General features: G+C 40.2%; 2 protein-coding genes across 2 annotated transcripts in view; both read left to right on the top strand.

The window, feature by feature from the left end:
- Positions 1 to 3,542: 3,542 nt before the first annotated feature.
- Positions 3,543 to 7,551, top strand: LOC117561318 (voltage-dependent R-type calcium channel subunit alpha-1E-like; the record flags this gene model as incomplete). Its single annotated transcript, XM_034238604.1, is given in 4 exon segments — positions 3,543 to 3,690; positions 4,383 to 4,564; positions 4,866 to 5,030; positions 5,693 to 7,551. Coding segments are annotated over 4 exon segments (882 nt in total), but the record flags the coding sequence as incomplete, so codon positions are not given.
- A 9,377-nt stretch (positions 7,552 to 16,928) lies between these two features.
- si:dkey-21p1.3 (collagen alpha-1(I) chain) overlaps positions 16,929 to 27,774 on the top strand; it is a 56,004-nt gene continuing 45,158 nt past the window's right edge. Inside the window, exons 1-3 of the mRNA XM_034238603.1 lie at positions 16,929 to 16,987; positions 19,633 to 20,721; positions 23,558 to 23,611. Of these exons, the coding sequence (XP_034094494.1) occupies positions 16,946 to 16,987; positions 19,633 to 20,721; positions 23,558 to 23,611 (1,185 nt within the window). The 5' untranslated portion in view covers positions 16,929 to 16,945. The remainder of the gene's footprint in view (positions 16,988 to 19,632; positions 20,722 to 23,557; positions 23,612 to 27,774) is intronic.

The following is a 27,774-nucleotide window of genomic DNA, read 5'->3' as shown; positions in this document are numbered from 1 at the left end:
TCAAATACCTGTACTTTCTACTTCTCACATGTTGAACTCAAATACCTGTACTTTCTACTTCTAATGTTGAACCCAAATACCTGTACTTTCTACTTCTTACTGTTGAACACAAATACCTGTACTTTATACTTCTTACATGTTGAACTCAATACCTGTACTTTCTACTTCTTACATGTTGAACTCAAATACTGTACTTTCTCTACTCTTAATGTTCGAACACAAATTACCTGTACTATTCTACTTCTTACATGTTGAACTCAAATACCTGTACTTTCTACTTCTTACATGTTGAACTCAACTACCTGTACTTTCTACTTCTTACATGTTGAACACAAATACCTGTACTTTCTATTCTCACATGTTGAACTCAAATACCTGTACTTCTACTTCTTACATGTTGAACTCAATACCTGTACTTTCTACTTCTCACATGTTGACTCAAATACCTGTACTTTCTACTTCTTACATGTTGAACCCAAATACCTGGACTTTCTACTTCTTACATGTTGAACCTCAACTACCTGTACTTTCTACTTCTTACAGTTGAACTCAAATACCTGTACTTTTATTCTTACATTGTTGAACTCAAATACCTGTACTTTCTACTTCTCACATGTTGAACTCAAATACCTGTTACTTTCTACTTCTCACATGTTGAACTCAAATACCTGTACTTTCTACTTCTTACATGTTGAACTCAAATACCTGTACTTTCTACATTCTCACATGTTGAACTCAAATACCTGTACTTTTCTACTTCTTACATGTTGAACCCAAATACCTGTACTTTCTACTTCTTACATGTTGAACTCAAATACCTGTACTTCTACTTCTTACATATTGAACTCAAATACCTGTACTTTCTACTTCTCTCATGTTGAACACAAATACCTGTACTTTCTACTTCTTACATGTTGAACTCAAATACCTGTACTTTCTACTTCTTACATGTTGAACTCAAATACCTGTACTTTCTACTTCTCACATGTTGAACACAAATACCTGTACTTTCTACTTCTCACATGTTGAACACAAATACCTGTACTTCTACTTCTCACATGTTGAACACAAATACCTGTACTTTCTACTTCTTACATGTTGAACCCAAATACCTGTACTTTCTACTTCTCACATGTTGAACTCAAATACCGTACTTTCTACTTCTCACATGTTGAACTCAAATACCTGTACTTTCTACTTCTCACATGTTGAACTCAAATACCTGTACTTTCTACTTCTCACATGTTGAACACAAATACCTGTACTTTCTACTTCTCACATGTTGAACTCAAATACCTGTACTTTCTACTTCTCACATGTTGAACACAAATACCTGTACTTTCTACTTCTTACATGTTGAACTCAAATACCTGTACTTTCTACTTCTCTCATGTTGAACACAAATACCTGTACTTTCTACTTCTTACATGTTGAACTCAAATACCTGTACTTTCTACTTCTTACATGTTGAACACAAATACCTGTACTTTCTACTTCTCACATGTTGAACTCAAATACCTGTACTTTCTACTTCTTACATGTTGAACACAAATACCTGTACTTTCTACTTCTTACATGTTGAACTCAAATACCTGTACTTTCTACTTCTCTCATGTTGAACACAAATACCTGTACTTTCTACTTCTACATGTTGAACTCAAATACCTGTACTTTCTACTTCTTACATGTTGAACACAAATACCTGTACTTTCTACTTCTTACATGTTGAACTCAAATACCTGTACTTTCTACTTCTTACATGTTGAACACAAATACCTGAACTTTCTACTTCTTACATGTTGAACCCAAATACCTGTACTTTCTACTTCATACATGTTGAACTCAAATACCTGTACTTTCTACTTCATACATGTTGAACTCAAATACCTGTACTTTCTACTTCTTACATGTTGAACACAAATACCTGTACTTTCTACTTCTCACATGTTGAACTCAAATACCTGTACTTTCTACTTCTTACATGTTGAACTCAAATACCTGTACTTTCTACTTCTCACATGTTGAACCCAAATACCTGTACTTTCTACTTCTTACATGTTGAACACAAATACCTGTACTTTCTACTTCTTACATGTTGAACCCAAATACCTGTACTTTCTACTTCTTACATGTTGAACACAAATACCTGTACTTTCTACTTCTTACATGTTGAACTCAAATACCTGTACTTTCTACTTCTTACATGTTGAACTCAAATACCTGTACTTTCTACTTCTTACATGTTGAACTCAAATACCTGTACTTTCTACTTCTTACATGTTGAACACAAATACCTGTACTTTCTACTTCTTACATGTTGAACTCAAATACCTGTACTTTCTACTTCTTACATGTTGAACTCAAATACCTGTACTTTCTACTTCTCACATGTTGAACCCAAATACCTGTACTTTCTACTTCTTACATGTTGAACTCAAATACCTGTACTTTCTACTTCTTACATGTTGAACCCAAATACCTGTACTTTCTACTTCTTACATGTTGAACACAAATACCTGTACTTTCTACTTCTTACATGTTGAACTCAAATACCTGTACTTTCTACTTCTTACATGTTGAACACAAATACCTGTACTTTCTACTTCTTACATGTTGAACTCAAATACCTGTACTTTCTACTTCTTACATGTTGAACTCAAATACCTGTACTTTCTACTTCTTACATGTTGAACACAAATACCTGTACTTTCTACTTCTTACATGTTGAACTCAAATACCTGTACTTTCTACTTCTTACATGTTGAACTCAAATACCTGTACTTTCTACTTCTTACATGTTGAACTCAAATACCTGTACTTTCTACTTCTTACATGTTGAACTCAAATACCTGTACTTTCTACTTCTTACATGTTGAACACAAATACCTGTACTTTCTACTTCTTACATGTTGAACTCAAATACCTGTACTTTCTACTTCTTACATGTTGAACACAAATACCTGTACTTTCTACTTCTTACATGTTGAACTCAAATACCTGTACTTTCTACTTCTTACATGTTGAACTCAAATACCTGTACTTTCTACTTCTTACATGTTGAACTCAAATACCTGTACTTTCTACTTCTTACATGTTGAACTCAAATACCTGTACTTTCTACTTCTCTCATTTCCCAAACAGCTGGTTCCTTTAGTCTGAATGTGTGTTTGATGCGTGATCATTATTCTTTAGAGTCATTGCGTGCCTATTGATTTGAACACGATCCGTGTATCCATCATTTCCTGGTCTTCTCTAAAGAAGAGGGACCAATGGAAACGTTGTCATGTTGCCGTTGTTCAGCATGGAAACATTCATTAGCTAACAATGACATTATTGTTCTATTAATATAAAGGGAGGTCAGGTACTCTTTAAAGCAGCTGCTAGTTATGGGTACTTTCTACTGAAGTACACTTCAAAGCCTCTTTACTTTGACTTGAGGAAAGAAGTTTAGTCAGTACTTCTACTTTTACCAGAGTATTTTTAAACACCAGTATCTGTACTTCTACTGGAGTAAAGGATGTGTGACTTTGCCATCTCTGTAGGCTGGGATGTCTGCAGACAGTAAGCTGATGAAGCGCTCCTTCTCCACCATCGGGGATCAGTGTGTGAACGGCCTCTGGCAGGAGCAGCACTCTCTGGAGAGAATCAGTCCGGACGGCGAGTACCGACCACGACAGAAGAGCTACAGAGGTCAGTGAACGCACCACGACTCACATAAATATAAAGTGCTGCAGGAATGAGTCCTAAAACCTGGAAATGAGGCAGCGTTTTGGCACTTCATGTTCCCTCCTGAATGGTTTTCTGAATGTGTTTTTATCCTAAAATAAGGTCTGTGGTTAACACAAGCTGAAGAGATTTTAACGTTTTGTTCTGCGACATAAAATACGTCAGTAGATACCCCACTGGTGGATTTAAAAACCGAGGTTGCTAACAAGTGTCTAAATGAGACGACTAAACGTCATCACACCCAACATTAGCCACCTTTAGCTTAGCGGTGGTGACGTGAAGTCATGTGACCGTGCTGTAGTTCCTTTATAGCCCAACATTAGCCGCCTTTAGCTTAGCGGTGGTGAGGTGAAGTCATGTGACCGTGCTGTAGTTCCTTTATAGCCCAACATTAGCCACCTTTAGCTTAGCGGTGGTGAGGTGAAGTCATGTGACCATGCTGTAGTTCCTTTATAGCCCAACATTAGCCTCCTTTAGCTTAGCGGTGGTGACGTGAAGTCATGCGACCTTTGTATTCTATATTTAGCATTTTACTCCAAAATCCTAAAGTGGTGTTAATAGGTGGATATTATCCTGCTGAACTAAACGTGTAAGTATCATAAACATTTGTTTGCCACAGATCTGAGTTGGTTTTATTTCCGTTAAACGCCTCTCAGGTCCTAAAAACAACCCCATAGAAACCAGCAGTCACGAGCGAGGGCGATCTAAGGAGCGGCGCCACCTGCTGTCTCCAGACGTTTCCCGATGTAACTCTGAGGAGCGAAGCAGAGACACTTCCTGTGAGAGGAGACGCTCCAGATCCCCAAGCGAAGGACGGACTCACACCTTACAGAGACAGGTAGGAGGTTAGACACACACTAGGTTAGTGGGTTGTTGCCATCCCTGTGTTTCGCTTTGTCCCATTCTTAGTAGATCAGATAGTGAGGGTTTTTGTTTGAGTTTTGGTGCGAAAGGATACATTTAGAGATAGACTGAACTCGCCAGAAATGTGACTTTTTCTCAGATTTTTGACTTTTTCTTAGAACTTTAACTTTTTTCAGAACTTTGACTTTTTCACAGAATTTTGACTCAATTGACTTTGAATCACATCCCTGGTTAAGCTAATTTCAACTGAACGTACCTGTGTGTGTTGTTTGCAGGTGAACTCGTCTGTAAGCCCCGCCCACTCTGACTCCGGGACGCCTCGAAATCGTCGCCAGCTTCCTCAGACTCCCTCTCGCCCTCGACCCTACATCTCCTACTCTCCTCTGGTCTGCCAATCCTCCACCGTCACAGTTTTAGCAGAATCTTCCTCCGCCCCCGAGGTACATCTTTTTGGTATTTTTGTAACTCTGGCACAACAATCTTATCTTATCTTACATCCTCCTCCACTGTTAAACACCTGAACTTTTATTAAAAACACAGATATATAAGTATTTTAAAGGGGACCTATCATGCAAAATGCACTTTTGTACGTCTTTTATACATGAATATGTGTCCCCGGTGTGTCAGAAAACACAACCCTCTCTCTTTTCCTCCGTACCCAAATCTCTAAAAACGGGGCTGATTATTATTTGAATTTTTCTGACGTCAGAAAAGGGGAGCTCCGCATATATAGGCAACTCTCCACCTATCAGGGGAATGAGAGACCGCTCGAAAGCGCTGGAGACGCTGTAGTACATATGCCAGGCCTGTAGGTGGCGCTGTAGTCTGCCACAAAAGCAGAATCATATATATATATGTATGGCCCTACAATATATGTTTCAAATATAGCATGATAGGTCCACTTTAAGAAAACTATAATAACATTAAAAAATATTTTAAATAATAAAATATATATTAAAATATAGCAGTATTTACATAGAAATAAAATGGAATAAAATGTGGCAGTAATAAAAAAAGAAAACCGATATTGTGTACATTAATGTGTTAATTCATTGTGTGCAAAATGACAATAAAAGCCTTGAATCTTGATTCCCCGCCTCAGGATGGATCTGGAGCCTCCAAATTGAAACCGGAGAAAGAAACCAGCCCCCTTCCTCCAGTTCAGGGGTCATCTGGAGGTCAGGGGTCGTCTGAAGGTCAGGGGTCATTTGGAGGTCAAAGCCACCCCTCGCCTCAACGCTACATCTCAGAGCCCTTCTTGCCGTTTCACGATGACGTCATGGAGGGAGCTGACGGGGAGGAAACTCTCACTTTTGAGACGGCCGTGGCCACCAGTTTGGGACGAGCTAACGCCATAAGCTCCGCCCCTCAGCTCAGACACTCCTGGCAGGTTCCCAACGGACACATCCGCACAAAGACTTTGGGCCAGGCGAGTCCTTCAGGAGCCAATGAGCTGCTGAGCGACACGGACGAGGACGACCGCTGCTAAAAAAACAGAAGAGGAGGCGACTCGGAAAAAATCTCCACGAGGCACAAGGACTTCTGAGATCTGTGTCGTGTCTCAAATTGCGTACTTCTGTATTTACTTCTGCTGTTCTGATTGCTTGAGTGCGTTCCAATGACGACCGCTGCTAAAAAACTCCACGACGCACAAGAGGAATGAGGAACGAGGAAGCGACTCCATGAGGCACCAGGACCTCTGAGATCTGTCTCAAACTGCGTACTTCCTGCTGTTTTGATTGCATTTGAAGTGCGTTTAAATGCTAAGTTTTGGCAAAAGGACTGCCTGGATGGTGCTTTCAGAACGGTCCAAAAGTTAAGTGTTGAACGCTGGACACTTCTCACACTCAATGGCCGCTGTGTTTTCTGCAGAAAACATACAACACTATAAATATACAAGTTATTCATGTGGGGGTTTTGTTTAGTATTTAAGAAACACACCATTAAGCTCATAGTGTTAATTCAGCCCTCTGCATCTGATTGAGTACCGCTAACAATGCTAGCTGATAGCAACTGTTGTCGCTTCCTGTTAGGACACAGTGGCAGTTTCTCAATGTCGAGAACACATGCTGCAGAGCCACTATTTCAAGTATACTCCGTCATCGAGTGGCGCCGAATGCTGGGCATTTAAACAGTTCTTCGGCCGCCACTCGATGACGTAGTATACTGAAATAGCGGCTCTGCAGCAGGTTTACTCGACATTGAGAAACGGCCAGTGTGTGTGATTTGAAAGTCAAAATTCACACACTGCATACGTGTGCAAAGTGCACGAGATGCAGTGAACTACACCGTAAAAATGTGACCATTGCTTACTTAAAAGAAATCTGGCAACAAAGTGACACCCAATATAATTAATTAGTTCAACAATTTGATTAAACAAGTATTGAATACATTGTTTAAAGTTAGTCAATGTTTATCAAAGAAAGTTAAATTATGTTGGATTTAGTGATTTAATTCTGTATTTATTTACCAAGAACCTGAGTAAACGTAAGTTAGATTACTAAATATGTGGTGAAATTGGATTAAATATTTATCTATAGGAGATATTTAGTGAATACCTGTATGAAATTAACTTGCATTAACTTATACTTTAAGATTTCAATTTACTGAATTTCTAGGTAAAAATGGTTTGAATTCCCCCCCAAGTTATATTTACCACATATAAGTTTAATGGCGCATTTCCCCTGCAGGGCTCGCTCGGCTTAGTACGGTATAGTTAGGCCTCGTTAGGCCAGGCTCACTTTATGCTGCGTTTCCATTACAGTTTAGTAGCTGGGGCGGTAACTATAGTAACGCAGTGTAGGAGGAGCCGTGACGCCATCTTCAATGCAAACCACAGAAAACCAACATCAGCCGTTAGCTGTTAGCACTCAGAGCTCACAGCTCCTCATATCTGTTCAGAAACTAGACAGAAGTTAAACAAGTACAAACCACAGACTGCCTGTGTCATGGCGAATACAGTCGCTGCTTTATTTATGTCTGTAGGCCGTTGTTGTGAGTGTGGACGGTCGGAGCATATACTGCGTTAGCTTAGCCAAGCTCCATTTAGAAAACACGCATTTTAAAAGGGTGTTTCGCCTGCCGTCTGTCTGCAGACTTGTCAAAGCATTAATTCATGGTTTTTACTAACCGGTATCAGTATGTTGTTACTTCGGCATCATTTAGAAACGTGTATTACAATTAAATCACGGTCAAATATGTTCATCTTGTTGTAGTTGTAGCCCCCTTGCCAGCGATTCTCTCTCTAGTTCAGCATACTCAGCCCGGTTGTTGGCCCGGAAAGAACCTGGATTTTGGAGAGCCAGAAAACTGTGAAAAAGTACCCGCTGGCCGGAACTACGCCGAGTGGAAACGCAACCAAAAACTGACCGGGCACCATACTTGCCAACCCTCCCGATTTCACTGCCCTCTCCCGCATTTCTCCCGATTTCTGACAAAATCAGATTTACTCACGACTGTTTCCACTCGGACTTTAATACAGCTACACCATTGTTTGGTTTCCATGGTAGCGCGTCTCTTTAGTAGCGCGCGCAACTGAAAGTCTGAGAGGGTGAGCCGATAGTCACAGAAAACAGAACAAGAATCGACAACTCTACCCTCTGCTCATTCCTTTCCTTATGCTCCATCAAGGATGGTGCTACAGGCCGCAAGGCAGTGCACTTACAACTACAATAAGCATGTTAATGTTAATCTAACAGCTCTGGCGATCCACTAGCACCCCCCCACGGTGGTTTTGAAATGCTCCCGATTTCTGAGGTCTCAAGGTTTAAGTATGCCGGGCACAGCATACTTAAACCGCGCTGTAGTGGAAATGCGCCATTAGTGTATTCAGTTCAATTAGAAGTCACTTTGTTGCCGTATCTTTGTCTAATCTACTCACTATCGTGTCTTAGAGCCACAATTTACTTAAATTCAATCCACCATGCAGAGAGACACAGCACTTCTCAGCAGCAGCAGCATCACAAACTGAGTGTGTGTGTGTGTGTGTGTGTGTGTGTGTGTGTGTGTGTGTGTGTGTGTGTGTGTGTGTGTGTGTGTGTGTGTGCTCTTAATAGAGAAACGGTGCCAAATGAATAGCACAGCAGAGACTGTACTATACGTAGATCACTGCAGGCAGGGCGTTGTGTTTTGATTGTGATTTGAACAAAATGTGGAGACACGACGGCGTCCGAACCTCTCTTTGGGTCCCAGAGACGGACCTGGGTGAGTTTTGTGCAGGTGAACATAGAGGTAGCATGTAAAGATGTGATACGATGAATGTATTTTAGTTTCAGACGTTCAGAGGGTTGCCGTTGGTCGTGGATGTAGCCATGAAACTCTCCGGTTTATAAACCAGGTCCTGTTTGCAACCAGAGAATCGACATGTCTGCGGGCATTAAAACATCAATGCTATAATATAATGTTCCACAAGGCGAGACACTACAGGAAAACACTGTTGTTTCATGACTAGAGGAAAGAGAACATCCACAATACAAGTATCTATCTCCCTTACTTACCTGAAGTGTCTCCCCTCAAAGTGTTGCTTTGTGTTGATGTGAAGAACATGCTGAAGATCCGGGACAGATTACAGGAGAAGAGATATTTTGTCTCAGGACACTGGACCGTCACATTTGTAATATAAGACCTTCTGAGTCGCTCTTCATTGGACCTTAAGTGTGAAAATCAGACGGACAGGAAGTGATCTCCACAGGTCGGTCAGCACGATGTCACATGACCATCGTCGGCCCGCTGAAGGATCATGGAGGTTTGTTTCTGTGCTGGATTCTGTCGATTTCAAAGCCATTTTCTTCCAGTAAAAACACAACCAGGGACGACGTCTTTCCTTCCTTCCTTCCTGTGACGGACACTTCCACAAAAAGAGGAATCATTCTATGGTTTGCTTATATGTAAACAGCCATTGTTATTGTAGTTTCCACATGCATGATCATAGTGACGATGAGAGGTGTGAGAGAGGAATATCTTATTGTTATTATTTCAATGCATCCATGATTAGGGCTGCACGATTTGGACCAAAATAATGTGTTTAGACTGGAACTGCAATCACAATCCGTAGAGGATATAGGAGGGATTGATCCTAAAGTCTCTTTATACAAAAATACATTAGATTATAATTGTGTGAGTTTTCTAAGACGATCTGTACTTAAATAATATGTTTTGTTACGTCTGTTGAATTCGATTTGTAGGCTGGGATATAGTCTATTTACCAGCTCATAGAGTGCTGTTGTGAACCCAGAGATGTTGAGACCCCAAATGTTTATGTTAGAAATGTTTAGTAGGGTCTCCAGCTCATAGAACTGCCAGAAGCTAACCTGCAGATGTTGGGCAATTAGCACAAGTTGTGTTAATTAGCATTACATAGCGTATGCAGACAGTAGTTACAATATGGCTTGGCCGATCTGGACACTTTTGAAGTGGTTTTGGAGGTTATTGAGGATGTTTAATCAATTTCTGACCATTTCAGGATCTTAAATGGCAGTTTAGGCCATATTTGTACTCTGTTGCCTGATTTTGATCAATGTTGGGTCCATTAAGAAGTTTAAGAGGACTCAAAATCATTCCTTTTATCCTGAAAGTGTCAGAAATGGATCCCCAATAACCTCCAAAATAGCCAAGCCATTTTTGTAGCTGTTGTCTGAATATGTCAATGAATGCAACTTTCAAATTGCCCAACATATGCAGGTTAGCATCCGGCAGTTTCTATGAGCTGGAGACCCTACTGTACATTTCTAACATGAAACGTTGGGGTACTTCAGTTCACTAAGCTGGCAACTAAATGTATATCTCTGCAGCTCCAAATTTAAAATGTATTCCAACACATAATTAGTCTTTATCGTACATTGTGCATCCTGCAATTTGAATAATGCACATGCCCATATTGTGATTTTGTCATACTCGTGGAGCCCTAATCATGATTACACTGGCATTCAAACCCAGTTCCCCCACAGAGTAATGACGTAACAACACTATTTTTTGTCCCAGCATCCACTATCGATATCTTTGATCATTCCAACCTTCCCTTAAATAAGATGTGTATTTATATCACGTACTGTTGTGTTTCTGTAATACATGTTTTGAAATGTGAACACAGGACTTATCTGGACTGGAAAACCTGGACTGGGTAAAAAAAAAGACGTATTTTAGCAGAGAAACCTCCTTTAAAATCCCCACGATGGGTTCCTACAGTAAACATGTCGTGTTAGGGCTTCAGGGCGTAGTCTACCACGTGAACAGTGTCCGTCTCTACAACCTGATCTGTGCCTGGGGACACCACCCCTAAAACGCCTGGAGTTCATAGATAGAGAAGCCTTCTGCTAAATATGTAGGATAACGTGTACAAAATGAATCCATGTTTCATTGATTTATTGTCTATGACCTAAACAAATGAAGTGTTTACATATCTGTGCAAAGGACCATTAAAGAGAGAGCACTTGTCTTTTCTTCACTGACTGATGTTACTACCTTTAAATACTTAAATAGGTGACTATATACTGTAAACATATTACACGGGAGACGGAGGCATTGTTTTCAGATTGTCTGTCACATATGGGCCTGTTGGCGAAGGGCGTTGAAAGGCGTCCATGAAGAACAGACAAAGCCAATGTATTGAGGTCATATGTTTAAAAACCCAACAGAATTTGTAAAATATCTTAATTTTTTCAAACTAACTCTGAACATCGATGTTAAACTACAAAAGATGATTTTCCAGAGAGCTGACAGGGTGTCTGCAGACGGCTAGTTTATTTAGTTTGCCTTTCCATGATGTGTAGGTTGAAAGGATTTAGCTGTTAAACCTGACCTTCAGTGTTTACACACACACACACACACACACACACACACTCTCTGATGGCGTCTGAATCTGTCAGCTTTGTGATACAGTTTACGTTCCCCTGTGAGGAAACTATTTACTCTGAGACTAAAATCCATACTGAGCCGTCCTCTCGTCTCACCGCTGTATATTTCCAGTAAATGAGCAGGTAGACGTGCCTCTGAGCATGCTTATGAGTGTGTGTGTGTGCGTGTGCTAACGTTTACATGAGAGTTTTCCAGGTGAGTTGAGTGTGCGTCTGGGTCAGAGGAGGAGGAGATGCTATTGGTGGTCTGAGGACAGGAAGGGGAGGAGCCTGGGAGCAGCAGTATTTATCTTATTTTCTGCAGTTTACCTTCCATGTTTGCCAGGAAGCATTTTTACACCGCGTGTTTCATGAGGGATACAAACAGGCAGCTTGGTTGCGGTCGAAATACAATTACTATTGTATTTATTTTAAACTTGTTAGGCCTTTCCTAAAGGAGGGTCCAGTGTTTCCTAAAGGAGGTTATAAAGGAAGTTTCAAAGCTCCTTTCCTATCATCTAATCAAACAGATCTTATCATGGCTGCCACTGAGGTACTTTTCGGGTCATTTCACTCCGTTAGGAATCGTCAGTTTAGCTTAGGAAGGTTCCTACAGAACGACCCGGAAGTCCCTCAGTGGCAGCCATGATAAGAGCTGTTTGATTCTCTAGTCTAGATGATAGGAAAGTAGCTTCAATACTTCCTTTATAACCTCCTTTAGCTTAGGAACCACTGGACCTTCCTTTACGAAAGGAAAGGAGAAAATGCTGCCCCACAATGCCTTACAGCAACATTTACCGTGACACGACATTTGGTCGATTGGTCAGATAGTGTATGTGCAGACTCTCAAAGCACCGCAGTCTCTTCTCCTAAGTCCTATTGAATTCTCCTATCCACTATTCCTTAACCCCATGACGTTTCACACAGAGGTCAAGGAATAGAGGATAGGAGATGATTTCTTTGGACAATTCCGCTGCAACCCTTAATAACTTCCTGTTGGAGAGTTACTAACTTCCTGTCAAGGGGTTGATAACTTCCAATCCCCATTAGTTGGTTCTGAACGGCACTTAATGTGGCGGACCCTACAGTACACACAATCGCTCACATGGACAGGAAGTGGGGATGGATTGAATTGAGCTAAAGTAACTCTAAGGTTCAATAGGAAACTCAATGCTGCTGTATAGGATTTATTCTCACCTCTCTCTCTGGTTTCCTGCTGCCCTGTGGGATGGATCGTGGCTCAGCATCAGTCCAGTTGTGTCATGGTTATGGGTCATTGTTGATATTATCCACTGTTATTTTGAAAAGTGGTCACCCCCCTGTTATGTCTGTTACTTCCTGTCTTTGGTTTCCCTCCTGTCTGACTGTGTCATTGGGTGTTTCTCAATGTCGAGTACGCTTCCTTGGTAGCACATGTCTTCCGAGTCACTTGCTTCAGAAGCGAGGCAAGAATCCTTCCTGGCATTCGGAAAACGAAGAGTGGAACAGGCGAGCAAGTGTGCGTCATATGAGAGGCCCCGCCTCTTACATTTTCCGCCACAGATTTGGGGAAATTGGTCCGTGCGCAAAGCATTGTGGGGATTTTAAGACCGCGGAGTCTACACATGTGCAGCCTCGAAATTTCTCGTTACGAAGTACGCTGGGCTCGGTAGAATTCCAAGCATGCTGGACATTGGAACAGTCCTTCGGCGGGACTCGATGACGTAGTATGCTTGAAATAGTGGCTCTGCAGCATCCTTCCTCGACATTGAGAAACACCCCCAGTCTTTGGTTTCCCTCCTGTCTGACTGTGTCATTGTGTTCACCTGTTGCTCCTGCGTTTCACCTCCCCTCTCCAGCTGCTTCTTGTCTTGTGATTACCCTTCTGTGTATTTAGTCTTGCTTTCCTTTGTGTTCCTTGTCCGATTGTCGTCAATGTAACCTTCATGATCCTGTCTGTGAGTTTGTTCCCTCTTTCACCCGGTTGGTGTTTCTTTGTTTTGTTTTCAGCTTTTGAATAAAGCTCATACTTCTTGGTTCCCTTTTCTACTGCGTTTGGGTCCTCATATCATCAGTAACCTGACAAGTTGTTTCTGGACGGCGGTCTGCAGCAGAGCCCCCCCTGGCGTCAGGGTGTTTTAGTTCTTTAGTCCTGGCTCTTCCTCACCTCACTCTTTTTACCGTAAACCTCCAGCCATCCTCTTCTGATCTTCATGTGTCACATTCCTCACCTGGAGCTCAGTCCTCCTCCTGACCCGATAGAGAGAGGGGGGTCAATGTGAAGTTCAATGGCAGAGTTAGCACAGGATAGCCATTTGTTTATTTTCTCGGTTGTTCATTTCAATAATGTTTGATTGGAAGGAACATCAGGTGGACAGGAAAGTAAAAAAAACACAGCGTTCATGTAAATAATTATCCCTCCATATTGTAGTATTTTCTCCCAATACTTACTCATTATAATACATAGTACAAACATCGTCTTTCATTATAAGATAAATCCGAAAAGCGGACTTCCAAATAAAATAATTAGAATCGTAAGTTCTCAAAGCTCCGAACCAGATGCGTTCAGTCATCTCATAAACTCTGGGGCACTAAGGAACAAGCATGTTTCAAATAAACAAATTCACTGTTAATCATGATTTCAGTTTATATAATAATAATAAAGCTTTATTTATATATTACTTGTCATACAGCACGTACAGCTCAAAGTGCTTTACAAAATGGCGACACATCACAAGTTAAAAATAAACAACAAGAAATTCCCCTCAGATCAGATGTTAAAACCTTTTGGTACATGCAGCAACATATAACATTTAAACAGCTTAAAGGTAGGGTATGTAATGTTGGAGAAACCAGCTTGAGTGCGCTAGAATGTGAAAGTACATAGCCGGGAAAAATCTGCCCCTTCCTTCAGACTTCCTCACAGAGCCCCTCCTCCTCCACACACGAACGCGCACATGACCAATGAGGGCACGAGATGAGTTGGTGCCCAGATGGAAGGCTGACAGGCAGGTAGGCCATCCAGTTAGATGGGTCCAGAGGTGACATGTTTGATTGTCAAAGCTGTGAGGGAATAATGTTGTCTTTACTCCCAGATATTTAACCTTTCTGCCTGTTGACCTTTACGACGAACCCTAAGTCTGTTATCTGTCTTAAGGAATGGGAAGTCTCAGCTATTGTTGACATTACAAGTTTTATGACCGGTCAACTCTCGGTCACAGAGCCTAAGAGTCAGATAAGTGATTCAGTGTCTCCAGGTGTTAACGCCCCAATATGTGAGTTGACTCTCTGTAAACTAGTTAAAGGGTCTATCGAGAGATAGGCAGATCAGAATTGACATGACAACCCACCCGGGCAGTCAGAACCTTTGGCTGCTGTGACTTGTGATATGAATTCTCCGGCCGTATCCTTGTAATAAACATCATTGTTTGACATCAAAGCTCCAACTCTCCTCGTGTCTCTCTGAGCCCTGACTCTCCATTGCTGCAGAAGTTTCCCTTACAAAAGCATTTCATGTATTCATTGCTATCGGGATGTTAAGAGCATTCCATGGAATATAACAACAAGTGTTTCTGAAGTGAATTACCTACCCCACCTTTAAGAGACACAAGGAGGTAAAAGGTGTGATAATACAAATAAAATACAATCAAATAAATAATGATTCCTCTTTGAAAAACAAGTCACATCCAGGTTCACACGACCTGAATTAAGAGCAGTCTACGCTAGTCAGGGTTTATATTTCCCATAATAACTGGGATCTCAGGATCTACTTTCTGTGGAAGTTGGAGTGGGAATAAGACGAGAATAAAATAACTGATAAAAAGTGTCCGGCTTCCTGGTTAATAACTGTCTGTATATGTTTGGTCATCGCTCTGTCCGCAACCAGTAGCTTACAGAATCCATTTAAAATGTTATTGCTAACTTATAAAGCACTAAATGGAAACCCGGCTCGGAACCAAACGCTGAAGCTGCTTTTAGTTTTTATGCAACCACACAATTGAACAAACTTCCAGAAAGGTCTTCACCAACGCTGAGTTCTTTTAAATCGAGGCTAAAAACATAACTTTTTTCAGCTGAAGTCTTTTAACTTGTTTTTAGCACCTACCGTATATTACAATGTGGTTTTTATGTGGGAAGTATTGGAGTACAAATACTTTGTTACTGTACTTAAGTACATTTATCTGGTATCAGTACTTTACTCCACTACTTATATTTCTGACCACTTTTTAATTCTACTTCTTACATGTTGAACACAAATACCTGTACTTTCTACTTCTTACATGTTGAACACAAATACCTGTACTTTCTACTTCTTACATGTTGAACTCAAATACCTGTACTTTCTACTTCTTACATGTTGAACACAAATACCTGTACTTTCTACTTCTTACATGTTGAACTCAAATACCTGTACTTTCTACTTCTTACATGTTGAACACAAATACCTGTACTTTCTACTTCTTACATGTTGAACACAAATACCTGTACTTTCTACTTCTTACATGTTGAACTCAAATACCTGTACTTTCTACTTCTTACATGTTGAACTCAAATACCTGTACTTTCTACTTCTTACATGTTGAACTCAAATACCTGTACTTTCTACTTCTCACATGTTGAACACAAATACCTGTACTTTCTACTTCTTACATGTTGAACACAAATACCTGTACTTTCTACTTCTTACATGTTGAACACAAATACCTGTACTTTCTACTTCTTACATGTTGAACACAAATACCTGTACTTTCTACTTCTTACATGTTGAACTCAAATACCTGTACTTTCTACTTCTCTCATTTCCCAAACAGCTGGTTCCTTTAGTCTGAATGTGTGTTTGATGCGTGATCATTATTCTTTAGAGTCATTGCGTGCCTATTGATTTGAACACGATCCGTGTATCCATCATTTCCTGGTCTTCTCTAAAGAAGAGGGACCAATGGAAACGTTGTCATGTTGCCGTTGTTCAGCATGGAAACATTCATTAGCTAACAATGACATTATTGTTCTATTAATATAAAGGGAGGTCAGGTACTCTTTAAAGCAGCTGCTAGTTATGGGTACTTTTTACTGAAGGACACTTCAAAGCCACTTTACTTTTACTTGAGTAAAGAACTTTAGTCAGTACTTTCTTTTTTTAGAGTATTTTTAAACACGAGTATCTGTACTTCTACTTCAGTAAAGGATGTGTTTTTGACATCTCTGTTTTTTATGAATCTCTTATTCCATTGTGTTCATTTCTGTTGTCTTCCTATTAAGTGTTAATGTTCTGAAAATGTGCTGTACTGTATAAATAAACCTTACTAGGTGTGTGTTGTGTGTGTGTGTGTGTGTGTGTGTGTGTGTGTGTGTGTGTGTGTGTGTGTGTGTGTGTGTGTGTGTGTGTGTGTGTGTGTGTGTGTGTGTGTGTGTGTGTGTGTGTGTGTGTGTGTGTGTGTGTGTGTGTGTGTGTGTGTGTGTGTGTGTGTGTGTGTGTGAAGTCCAGCCCCTGCACCTGAACCTGCTCACATTCAGTCGGAGTTCAGACGTGTTTTTGATCAGAAGCCATGCCGGTCGCTGTGCTGTTTGTCGTGCTGCTGCTGAGCTGCGTAAGTCTTACTCTTCTATTTCAACTATTAGGCAGTTTATACATCAGAGAAACAAACAAAGTGAGTAGAAGCAGGAGGGCAGAAAGCAGAGTCCGTACAGAGGTGGCCCTCCCGTTAGTCATAGCTGCAGAGTAAAGAAATGAAATACTCAGAATCAGTTAGTCAGATTCAGGGTCAAATGTTAAAGCCGAAAGTGTCTCTTTTACAAACCTGCTTTTTTAAGAATGGCGTTTATGTGATTTCATTTATGTTTTATAATAATAATAATACATTTCATTTATATAGCACACTTTAAAAACGTCATCTCAAGGTGCTTCAACTTATAAGTGTGTATTAGTTCTGTTGGTTTTCCTCTCTGTGGTCTGCAGTGGTTTTAGTGGCTGGTTGTTATTTCATTTCATTCTCTGTGTATTCAAAGGTTTTTAAGTGATAGCTTGGAAGGTGCTATATTATTATTTAATATGATTTTCTTGTTTAGAGACTTGCTTCATATCTACAATGATAAATATTCAGAGCATTTAATAACATGATTAAATGGATTCAATGTTTTAATTACAACTTGGAGTTGTATTTTAGTACAATTAGAAATATGTCATAATCTTCAAAATCACAATTCACTGTAATCTTGAACTCGCTTTTCTGTTGCTTTGAATGCGGTTTGAGTGTTTTCTTCAAATGTCTTTTGGCTGAACACCAAGTTTTTGTTGTGAGTTTCACCAGCAGCTGAAATATTCCTGATCAGGTTTAGGAGCTTCTTGCATGTGCATGTGAGAGGAAGAGAGGCAGGGGGAAACTTTCACATCCACCAGTAACTCTCATAAAACGCTGTGTGGAAAGAAATGTCACCGCCTCCGTCACCGTGGAAGGTTCTAGAAAGACATATTTCACATATTTAACCCGAGCATGTATTTAACAAACACTTTTACATGTTGTTTGAATCAAATCGTTAATTTAAAATCTGCTTTTATCCTAATTTTAAACTCAGTCCTGGTAAAAAATGTTTTAATTACTTCACTCGTTTTATAATTATACACGAGTATTCCTCCATTCATCAATAATGGTTCGATAAGAAAAAAGGGAAAGAGATACTTATGAAATTGAACCAAAATTGCACATGTTTTTTTAATTCACTTTCTTTCGATGTCTCAGAGAAATAGCAGCAGTGTGTGATTCACAGTCAGACCGTATAGGAGTCTCAAACCTCCCATAATAATCCTGTTAAAATGCTCAAATGTATGGTTATTAAAACTCAAATAGGAAAGAGTCAGCTAATCAAACAACCGGTCAACATTCTTGTTTCTGCTGTACCAACATGGTATGGACGGTAAAGCTGCACGACGTCTATATATTTGCCAAACTGCCCCTGCACAGGTTGGAGTTCGGTGAAGCTCTGCTGGGATTTATGTGAGTTTACTAAACGTCATGCAACAAATCTAATAAGCAGCTCAGAGGCAAAAATTAAAACGCCCACTGTGTCATTAGAGGAGGTTTGATTAGGCACAGTAAGTGCACACACCTGTGAGTGTGAGCGGAGTGTGTGTGTGTGTACACCTGTGTGTGAAGCAGACAGCAGTGTGTGAGCAGACAGTAGTGTGTGTGTGTGTGTGTGTGTGTGTGTGTGTGTGTGTGTGTGTGTGTGTGTGTGTGTGTGTGTGTGTGTGTGTGTGTGTGTGTGTGTGTGTGTGTGTGTGTGTGTGTGTGTGTGTGTGTGTGTGTGTGTGTGTGGCCTTTCCCCAGCTTCACTTTTCATTCAGTAATGACATGCTGATGTGCATGAATTTCTCCATGCACGCTAGGCACAGGGTGTATTTTGTTACAGCTTGTAGAAATAAACTCATCTGGGAGAAAACCTTAATATTTACAGAGTGATGCACTTCAGACGCTTTTACTCATTGTAACGGAGGTGATCTCTGGGCCCATAGATCTCGGCCTCCGTTACGGGTAATATAGCATTAAAAACATTGCACAGGAAGCAGGGGAATATATGTCATTTATGTAACTAGTTTGTCTGTCTCTGTTTCCTGGTTTCATGTTAAAAGTGTTCCCCTTCCCCCATGTCTGTGCTGTTCATTGTGTGCACCTGGTGCCCTGTGTTGTCTCCTCCCCCCCACCTGTGTCCAATTGCTGATTAGTGTGTGTATTTAGGGTCTGTTGCCCTGTCTGTTTGGAGGCTGGTAGTGTGTGTGTATCCTGGTGGCGGCAGGCTGGGCCCACGTGAACAGCAGCAGCAGGATTGAGGCTGTGTGTATCGTGTTCATGATGTAATAAATGCCCACACCGGGTTATATTTGGGACGTGCTGCCTCTGCCTCCTTGCTTGGTCTGGGTTCACACTCATAAAAGAGAATTACAAAAGCAACAAAACTAAACAAAATACAAAATGGTTATAAAACTAAATTCACCTGAAAAAACGTTCACTATCAAAAATGGAAAATCATGATTTGGATCAATGGTTCAGGCAAACGGTTTTTTTCTTTACATATAGTGAGAAATAACAGAGAAATTGATTTAGATCAGATTTTGAAAGTTGATCACCAGAATTATTTTGTCACTTCTTCTGTAGTGTAAATCTCACTAAAGGAAATTAAAAGGAGCTCAGAACACACAGTGCATGTTGGGTAATATATTCCCTTGTTTACCTTTCAGGAGGTTGCAGCTTCAGAGGATTTCTCCATTCAGCCCGGGATCGGAGAATTACCCAGACCGGAAAACTCTCTACAGGCCAACCCCTCTGAGGAGACGCCCAGACTGGATCCACTCCCTGATCCAGAGGGTGTAGATGCCACATCTGGAGTAAAACACATCACTGAGACTTTAGGCTCAACAGACAGAGACAACGACGGACAAACAGCTGTGAGTACAGATGTGAATCAAGCTGGAGGTCCTTCCTCTCTGACTGGAAATGAGCAGCTTTCTAAAGTGGACCCTGAGACGATAAAGCAACCACAGAGCACAGAGGGAAGTAACATAACCACGACCTTCTCTGACCAAACACAACACACTGAGGAAGAGCAGAATGAAAACTCCAGAACAAGTGATTTAGAAAGTGTTGAGACGAGCCTTAACCTTCACGCTGAGACCCCCACAGCTTCAGGGGAGGCAGAGTCAGAGATATCTTCCTATAAAGAACCACAATTTGCCACCAGATCTACTCTCATCTCAAGGCCCATCACAGATTCAGAGTGTGCTACCTCCAGTGTGTACCCTGCATCTGAAGGAGGTGCAAAGGAGGCGAGACAGGAGGCGAGACAGGAGGCGTCACCACTTGTTTTTATACCTACAATGTCGGTAGAAGAAAATACAGAAAAGGACTTTCCTGCGAATCAGAAAGATCCAGCCCCAAACCGTGCTGTTTTATCTCCTAGTGGAAAGGCACTACATGCCAGGGACATGGAGGAGGAGAGGGGTAATGTTTCACACGGTGAGATTAAGGAGGACATAAGGAACAGGTTGCTAAGTGTTTCACCCAACACAGAAACACATCTTCCAGGTGGGGATCAGGGGAGTGGGCTGGAGACAGATGTGATCGATGTAAAGCAGGAAGAGGAAGTGCAAGAGATGGAAAAAGGAAGTTCTGATAATGACGCTGACATTTCAGAGGATTATAATCAATCCTCACCTGATCAGATCTCCCAAGACTCCTTCGTCCAATCACAGACTGAATCTCCACTGCAGAGTGATAAATCAGCCAATCAGCCGGCTGCAGACACAGCCAGACGTCACGGACCTCAGATGGTAAGACATTGTTTACATTTAGCATCACTTGTGTACATGCTCAGTATACTTAGTATTTTTGTCATTATAGGTCTTGTTAAAAGCTGCTTTAAGGACTGAGTGATGATGTTATAAATACATAAGAAAAAGTGTTTGATATCCATTTCTAGTATCTGATTAAGGATTGCAACATATATCAGTTGTCAATTCTAAAATATCTTGCAAAGGTATATACAATATCATCTGTTCCGGTGTGCAAAGACAGTAGATTCAGTAAAGTGTATACCTGTGTGTGTGTGTGTGTGTGTGTGTGTGTGTGTGTGTGTGTGTGTGTGTGTGTGTGTGTGTGTGTGTGTGTGTGTGTGTGTGTGTGTGTGTGTGTGTGTGTGTGTGTGTGTGTGTGTGTGTGTGTGTGTGTGTGTGTGTGTGTGTGTGTGTGTGTGTGTGTGTGTGTGAGAGAGAAGCAGACAGTAGTGTGTGTGTGTGTGTGTGTGGGGGGGGGGGTACCTGTGTGTGTAACAGTATGTGAAGCTGACCGTTGAGCGGCCCGACCAAGCAAGGAGGCAGAGGCAGAACTGCATGGAGCTCTCTGGGTCCACTCTCCCTCTATTCACACCACTTTTCCCCACGTTTCAAACACTTATTCCTGGGTAGGAAAGCCATGTGCATCACCCTGGATCTCTGCATATGTGCCTGTGAGTCTGAGACCCTGCTAACAGCAGTGACTCTGCTGTTTTTCTCTTCTTGTACATTTGACGACATAAACTGACAATCAAATGGACAGAAATCTGTCCATTTGACTGTCAGTTTATGCAGTCAAATGGACGCTCAAATTAAAACAGTTTAATGCACTTTTAAGACTCATGTTTCAAGCTGCTTTCCTGGGTTCTAAAGTGCTGTGAAGCAGCCTCTTCTCTGGCTACAGTCTGGGTGGAAGAGCCATCTGCTGCGTGGAGCTCCCTGGCTCCACTCTCCCTCTATTCACACCACTTTTCACAGCATATGAGTCCCTGGGTCTCTGTGGGTCTCTGTGAGTCTCTGTGAGTCTCAGACCCTGCTAACAGCAGTGACCCTGCTGCCAGCATTATGAACAGATTGAGCAGTTTCTAACAATACTTTAGCCCACATCAGAGCCCTGTTCCCTGGGTAATAGAGGGGGTTGGTGTGCCCTGGGTGTTTGGGTCCCTGGGTCTCTGTGGGTGTCTGTGAGTCTCACACCCTGCTTCTCCGGGGTGCTGGAGAGTCATTTTCAGGCTCCTCTCCACAATTGTCCCCCTAAAAATGATTTATAATCATTATCCTTGCATTTAAATGATTTACTTTATCAGTTATATGGTTCCCTAACACAATGCACATAGTCTGGAGCTCACTGGGGTCCTGCATATGCTTTAATCAGGCGTTTTAACACTTTTTTCCACGAAAATGATTTGTAATCACTATCATGGGGCTATATAAATCAAATTCCGGGTAATTCGGAGCACAATTGTACCTTTTACTATTTAAATGTATTTGTATTATATATTTCTGGGCTAGAAAAGTGATATTTCTGGGTGATTTTGTCAGTTTATGGAGCTTAGCCCACAAATATTGGAGGTTCCAGGACGAATTTGGGAGCTCACAGGCGGCCTGCCATGCGCCCCCACCCGTGGAAAGAAGAAAAAAGTGAAGAAAACGGTTAATTATATCTTAAAATAATAAAAAATGAAGTTTTAGAACGGAGAAGGGGCTCGAAAAAGCTCAACCCTTTGGCGCTTCGGGCCGAAGCCCCGGACACTTTTCCACTTCTCCGTCAACATTTTCAACGGAGAAATGAAAAAAAGTTTCCCCTTCTCCGTCGAAAATATTCATCCATCCATTTCAGACTACTGTCCGCACACTTTTCGGAAACCCGGTTTTTGAAGGCACTCAGAAAAAAACGGCTGTCTGATATCCTGGATGAATGTATCCGCTCCAAGTGCACTCTGTCTCGGATATATTTGATGCCTGGAGACCCCCCAGCCTGGTTCTTACAGAACTTTAAGTTGGCAAACTGGTCTCTGGAGGAATGCAAGGGGAGTTTGAGGGGACTCTACCATTATTATGAGACACTATTTTCGGATACTTTTTTACATTTTCTGCACAGCCTGCTCTCTGGGTTCACGGGTTCACTCATTCTCTATTTACACCACTTTTCCCAACGTTTCAAACCCTTTTCCTGGGTAGAAAAGCCATGTTCTGCCTCCTGCTGTCTGTGTACAGTCTCCCTCTATTCACACCACTTTTCCCCACATTTCAAACACTTATTCCTGGATAAAATTAGGTCTGTCACTTTGGGTAACCGCACCACTGTCGGACGTCTCCCGAGAGTGGACGTCCATTGCCTTTAAATAGGGTTAGGGTTAGGGTTAGGCATGTGTTGGTTGTGGTTAAGGTTAGGATAAGTCTCTAGGAAATGCATGTAAGTTAATGTAATGTCCCCTGAAGTGATGTATACGTGTGTGGGGGTGTGTGTGTGTGTGTGTGTGTGTGTGTTAGTTTCATAGAGAGCAATCTTCACCCTCTTCTGGCAAACTGTGGTACTGTAACCCTTCTGATACCTCAGACTTTTTATTATGTATTTCTACAGTGTATTTATTCTAGAAGTTCACACTCTTCTAGCTATATCCCCTTACCCATTGTCATTATTATATTAATCAGAATTAAGACATAATGACATGTGTATTTTGGTTCTAGTCTAATTTTCTCTTTCGCAGTTGAAGTTGAGCTTATTTTATTTATCTCACTTTCCTTTTATCAATACATCCTAATATGTTGTAGATCATTATCTTTTGTATTGATGATTATCCAGATCTAATTGTTCTCTTCAATCTGTCATCAGGGGTTGCAGGGTCCACCTGGGCTAACGGGACCACCCGGGCTTAAAGGAGACAAAGTATGTATTTAAACACAAACAGGAAATCTCTTAGATATAAACTAGATTCATTTAAAGATATTAGGATTTCTTTAGCCCTTAGTGCAGGATAAACTGAAAAGCGTCAATTGAAGCTTAGAAAAGTTAACAGAATTATACAAATAATACGATGATACAAAATTAAATGTGCGAGTGGAGGCGCTCTCCCCATTCAGCTGTTGCCTGTCACGTGTGCGTTGGGTCAGCCGAGGTGAAGGAAGAGATCGATTCTTCCTGTCCATTGCGGGTTATCAACTGTAGTCTTCTTCTATTGGCCGGCATCGACGGGGGCGTGTCCAATGCAAATCCTGCCGTTTTCTGTTGCTAAATTACATCATTCTAATGTCTGTGGTTATTTAAACATTCCCTGATAACACAATTTCAGCGTCAATAAATGTTAAACCCATGTGTTTAGGGTACAACATCACATGTCATTTCATGTTCAATTCACGGTTTCAAAACGTAGCATTCGCCGAACAGATAGTTAATCAGATAAATTATTCTTGATTATTTGGCCTCTTTACTTCCCTCCTCTGATTAAACCTCACATACAGAGACTTTTGGTGCCATGTGAAGTGATTTCTGAAAGACAGAGCAAAGTGGTTCAGAACAGTTTAAGCTTCTAAATGGCACTTCAATCAGGTAACATTTATTTCCAGATTACACAGGTTTACAATCTCCTTAAGCTATTAAACTCAGGTATAGGCTGCTGAAGCTAAATGACACATTACCAAGAGCTGGATAAACAGTTTCCATCTCAGGATTGTCAGCTTTTTGTGGAGTTCTTCTGCACCCTAGTGGTCAAACATGGCTCTAAATTGTGTATGAAAAGCCAGATTTGTTGTATCTGTTTACCAGTGAAGGCAAAAGTAAACACATAGAAGTACAGATACTCGTGTTTAAAAATACTCTGGTGAAAGTAGAAGTACTGACTAAACTTCTTTACTCAAGTGAAAGTAAAGAGGCTTTGAAATGTACTTCAGTAAAAAGTACCCGTAACTAGCAGCTGCTTTAAAGAGTACCTGACCTCCCTTTATATTAATAGAACAATAATGTCATTGTTAGCTAATGAATGTTTCCATGCTGAACAACGGCAACATGACAACGTTTCCATTGGTCCCTCTTCTTTAGAGAAGACCAGGAAATGATGGATACACGGATCGTGTTCAAATCAATAGGCACGCAATGACTCTAAAGAATAATGATCACGCACCAAACACACATTCAGACTAAAGGAACCAGCTGTTTTGGAAATGAGAGAAGTAGAAAGTACAAGTATTTGAGTTCAACATGTGAGAAGTAGAAAGTACAGGTATTTGAGTTCAACATGTAAGAAGTAGAAAGTACAGGTATTTGTGTTCAACATGTAAGAAGTAGAAAGTACAGATATTTGGGTTCAACATGTAAGAAGTAGAAAGTACAGGTATTTGTGTTCAACATGTGAGAAGTAGAAAGTACAGATATTTGGGTTCAACATGAGAGAAGTAGAAAGTACAGGTATTTGTGTTCAACATGTAAGAAGTAGAAAGTACAGGTATTTGTGTTCAACATGTGAGAAGTAGAAAGTACAGGTATTTGTGTTCAACATGTAAGAAGTAGAAAGTACAGATATTTGGGTTCAACATGTAAGAAGTAGAAAGTACAGGTATTTGTGTTCAACATGTAAGAAGTAGAAAGTACAGGTATTTGTGTTCAACATGTGAGAAGTAGAAAGTACAGGTATTTGTGTTCAACATGTAAGAAGTAGAAAGTACAGATATTTGGGTTCAACATGTAAGAACTAGAAAGTACAGGTATTTGTGTTCAACATGTAAGAAGTAGAAAGTACAGATATTTGGGTTCAACATGTAAGAAGTAGAAAGTACAAGTATTTGAGTTCAACATGTGAGAAGTAGAAAGTACAGGTATTTGAGTTCAACATGTAAAGAAGTAGAAAGTACAGGTATTTGTGTTCAACATGTAAGAAGTAGAAAGTACAGATATTTGGGTTCAACATGTAAGAAGTAGAAAGTACAGGTATTTGTGTTCAACATGTGAGAAGTAGAAAGTACAGGTATTTGTGTTCAACATGAGAGAAGTAGAAAGTACAGGTATTTGTGTTCAACATGTAAGAAGTAGAAAGTACAGGTATTTGTGTTCAACATGTGAGAAGTAGAAAGTACAGGTATTTGTGTTCAACATGTAAGAAGTAGAAAGTACAGATATTTGGGTTCAACATGTAAGAACTAGAAAGTACAGGTATTTGTGTTCAACATGTAAGAAGTAGAAAGTACAGATATTTGGGTTCAACATGTAAGAAGTAGAAAGTACAGGTATTTGTGTTCAACATGTAAGAAGTAGAAAGTACAGGTATTTGTGTTCAACATGTGAGAAGTAGAAAGTACAGGTATTTGTTGTTCAACATGTAAGAAGTAGAAAGTACAGGTATTTGTGTTCAACATGTAAGAAGTAGAAAGTACAGGTATTTGTGTTCAACATGTGAGAAGTAGAAAGTACAGGTATTTGAGTTCAACATGTAAGAAGTAGAAAGTACAGGTATTTGTGTTCAACATGTGAGAAGTAGAAAGTACAGGTATTTGAGTTCAACATGTGAGAAGTAGAAAGTACAGGTATTTGTGTTCAACATGTAAGAAGTAGAAAGTACAGGTATTTGAGTTCAACATGTAAGAAGTAGAAAGTACAGGTGTTTGTGTTCAAACTGTAAGAAGTAGAAAGTACAGGTATTTGTGTTCAACATGTAAGAAGTAGAAAGTACAGGTATTTGTGTTCAACATGTAAGAAGTAGAAAGTACAGGTATTTGTGTTCAACATGTGAGAAGTAGAAAGTACAGGTATTTGTGTTCAACATGTAAGAAGTAGAAAGTACAGATATTTGGGTTCAACATGTAAGAACTAGAAAGTACAGGTATTTGTGTTCAACATGTAAGAAGTAGAAAGTACAGGTATTTGTGTTCAACATGTGAGAAGTAGAAAGTACAGGTATTTGTGTTCAACATGTAAGAAGTAGAAAGTACAGATATTTGGGTTCAACATGTAAGAAGTAGAAAGTACAGGTATTTGTGTTCAACATGTAAGAAGTAGAAAGTACAGATATTTGTGTTCAACATGTAAGAAGTAGAAAGTACAGGTATTTGTGTTCAACATGTGAGAAGTAGAAAGTACAGGTATTTGTGTTCAACATGTGAGAAGTAGAAAGTACAGGTATTTGTGTTCAACATGTGAGAAGTAGAAAGTACAGGTATTTGTGTTCAACATGTAAGAAGTAGAAAGTACAGATATTTGGGTTCAACATGTAAGAAGTAGAAAGTACAGGTATTTGTGTTCAACATGTAAGAACTAGAAAGTACAGGTATTTGTGTTCAACATGTAAGAAGTAGAAAGTACAGGTATTTGTGTTCAACATGTGAGAAGTAGAAAGTACAGGTATTTGTGTTCAACATGTAAGAAGTAGAAAGTACAGATATTTGGGTTCAACATGTAAGAAGTAGAAAGTACAGGTATTTGAGTTCAACATGTAAGAAGTAGAAAGTACAGGTATTTGTGTTCAACATGTAAGAAGTAGAAAGTACAGATATTTGGGTTCAACATGTAAGAAGTAGAAAGTACAAGTATTTGAGTTCAACATGTGAGAAGTAGAAAGTACAGGTATTTGAGTTCAACATGTAAGAAGTAGAAAGTACAGGTATTTGTGTTCAACATGTAAGAAGTAGAAAGTACAGATATTTGGGTTCAACATGTAAGAAGTAGAAAGTACAGGTATTTGTGTTCAACATGTGAGAAGTAGAAAGTACAGATATTTGGGTTCAACATGAGAGAAGTAGAAAGTACAGGTATTTGTGTTCAACATGTAAGAAGTAGAAAGTACAGGTATTTGTGTTCAACATGTAAGAAGTAGAAAGTACAGGTATTTGTGTTCAACATGTGAGAAGTAGAAAGTACAGGTATTTGTGTTCAACATGTAAGAAGTAGAAAGTACAGATATTTGGGTTCAACATGTAAGAACTAGAAAGTACAGGTATTTGTGTTCAACATGTAAGAAGTAGAAAGTACAGATATTTGGGTTCAACATGTAAGAAGTAGAAAGTACAGGTGTTTGTGTTCAAACTGTAAGAAGTAGAAAGTACAGGTATTTGTGTTCAACATGT

This window comes from Gymnodraco acuticeps, unplaced genomic scaffold (assembly GCF_902827175.1).
Source record: "Gymnodraco acuticeps unplaced genomic scaffold, fGymAcu1.1, whole genome shotgun sequence".
Lineage (NCBI taxonomy): Eukaryota > Metazoa > Chordata > Actinopteri > Perciformes > Bathydraconidae > Gymnodraco > Gymnodraco acuticeps.
Note: the sequence above shows the minus strand (reverse complement) of the source record. Positions and strands in the feature narration are given on the sequence as shown.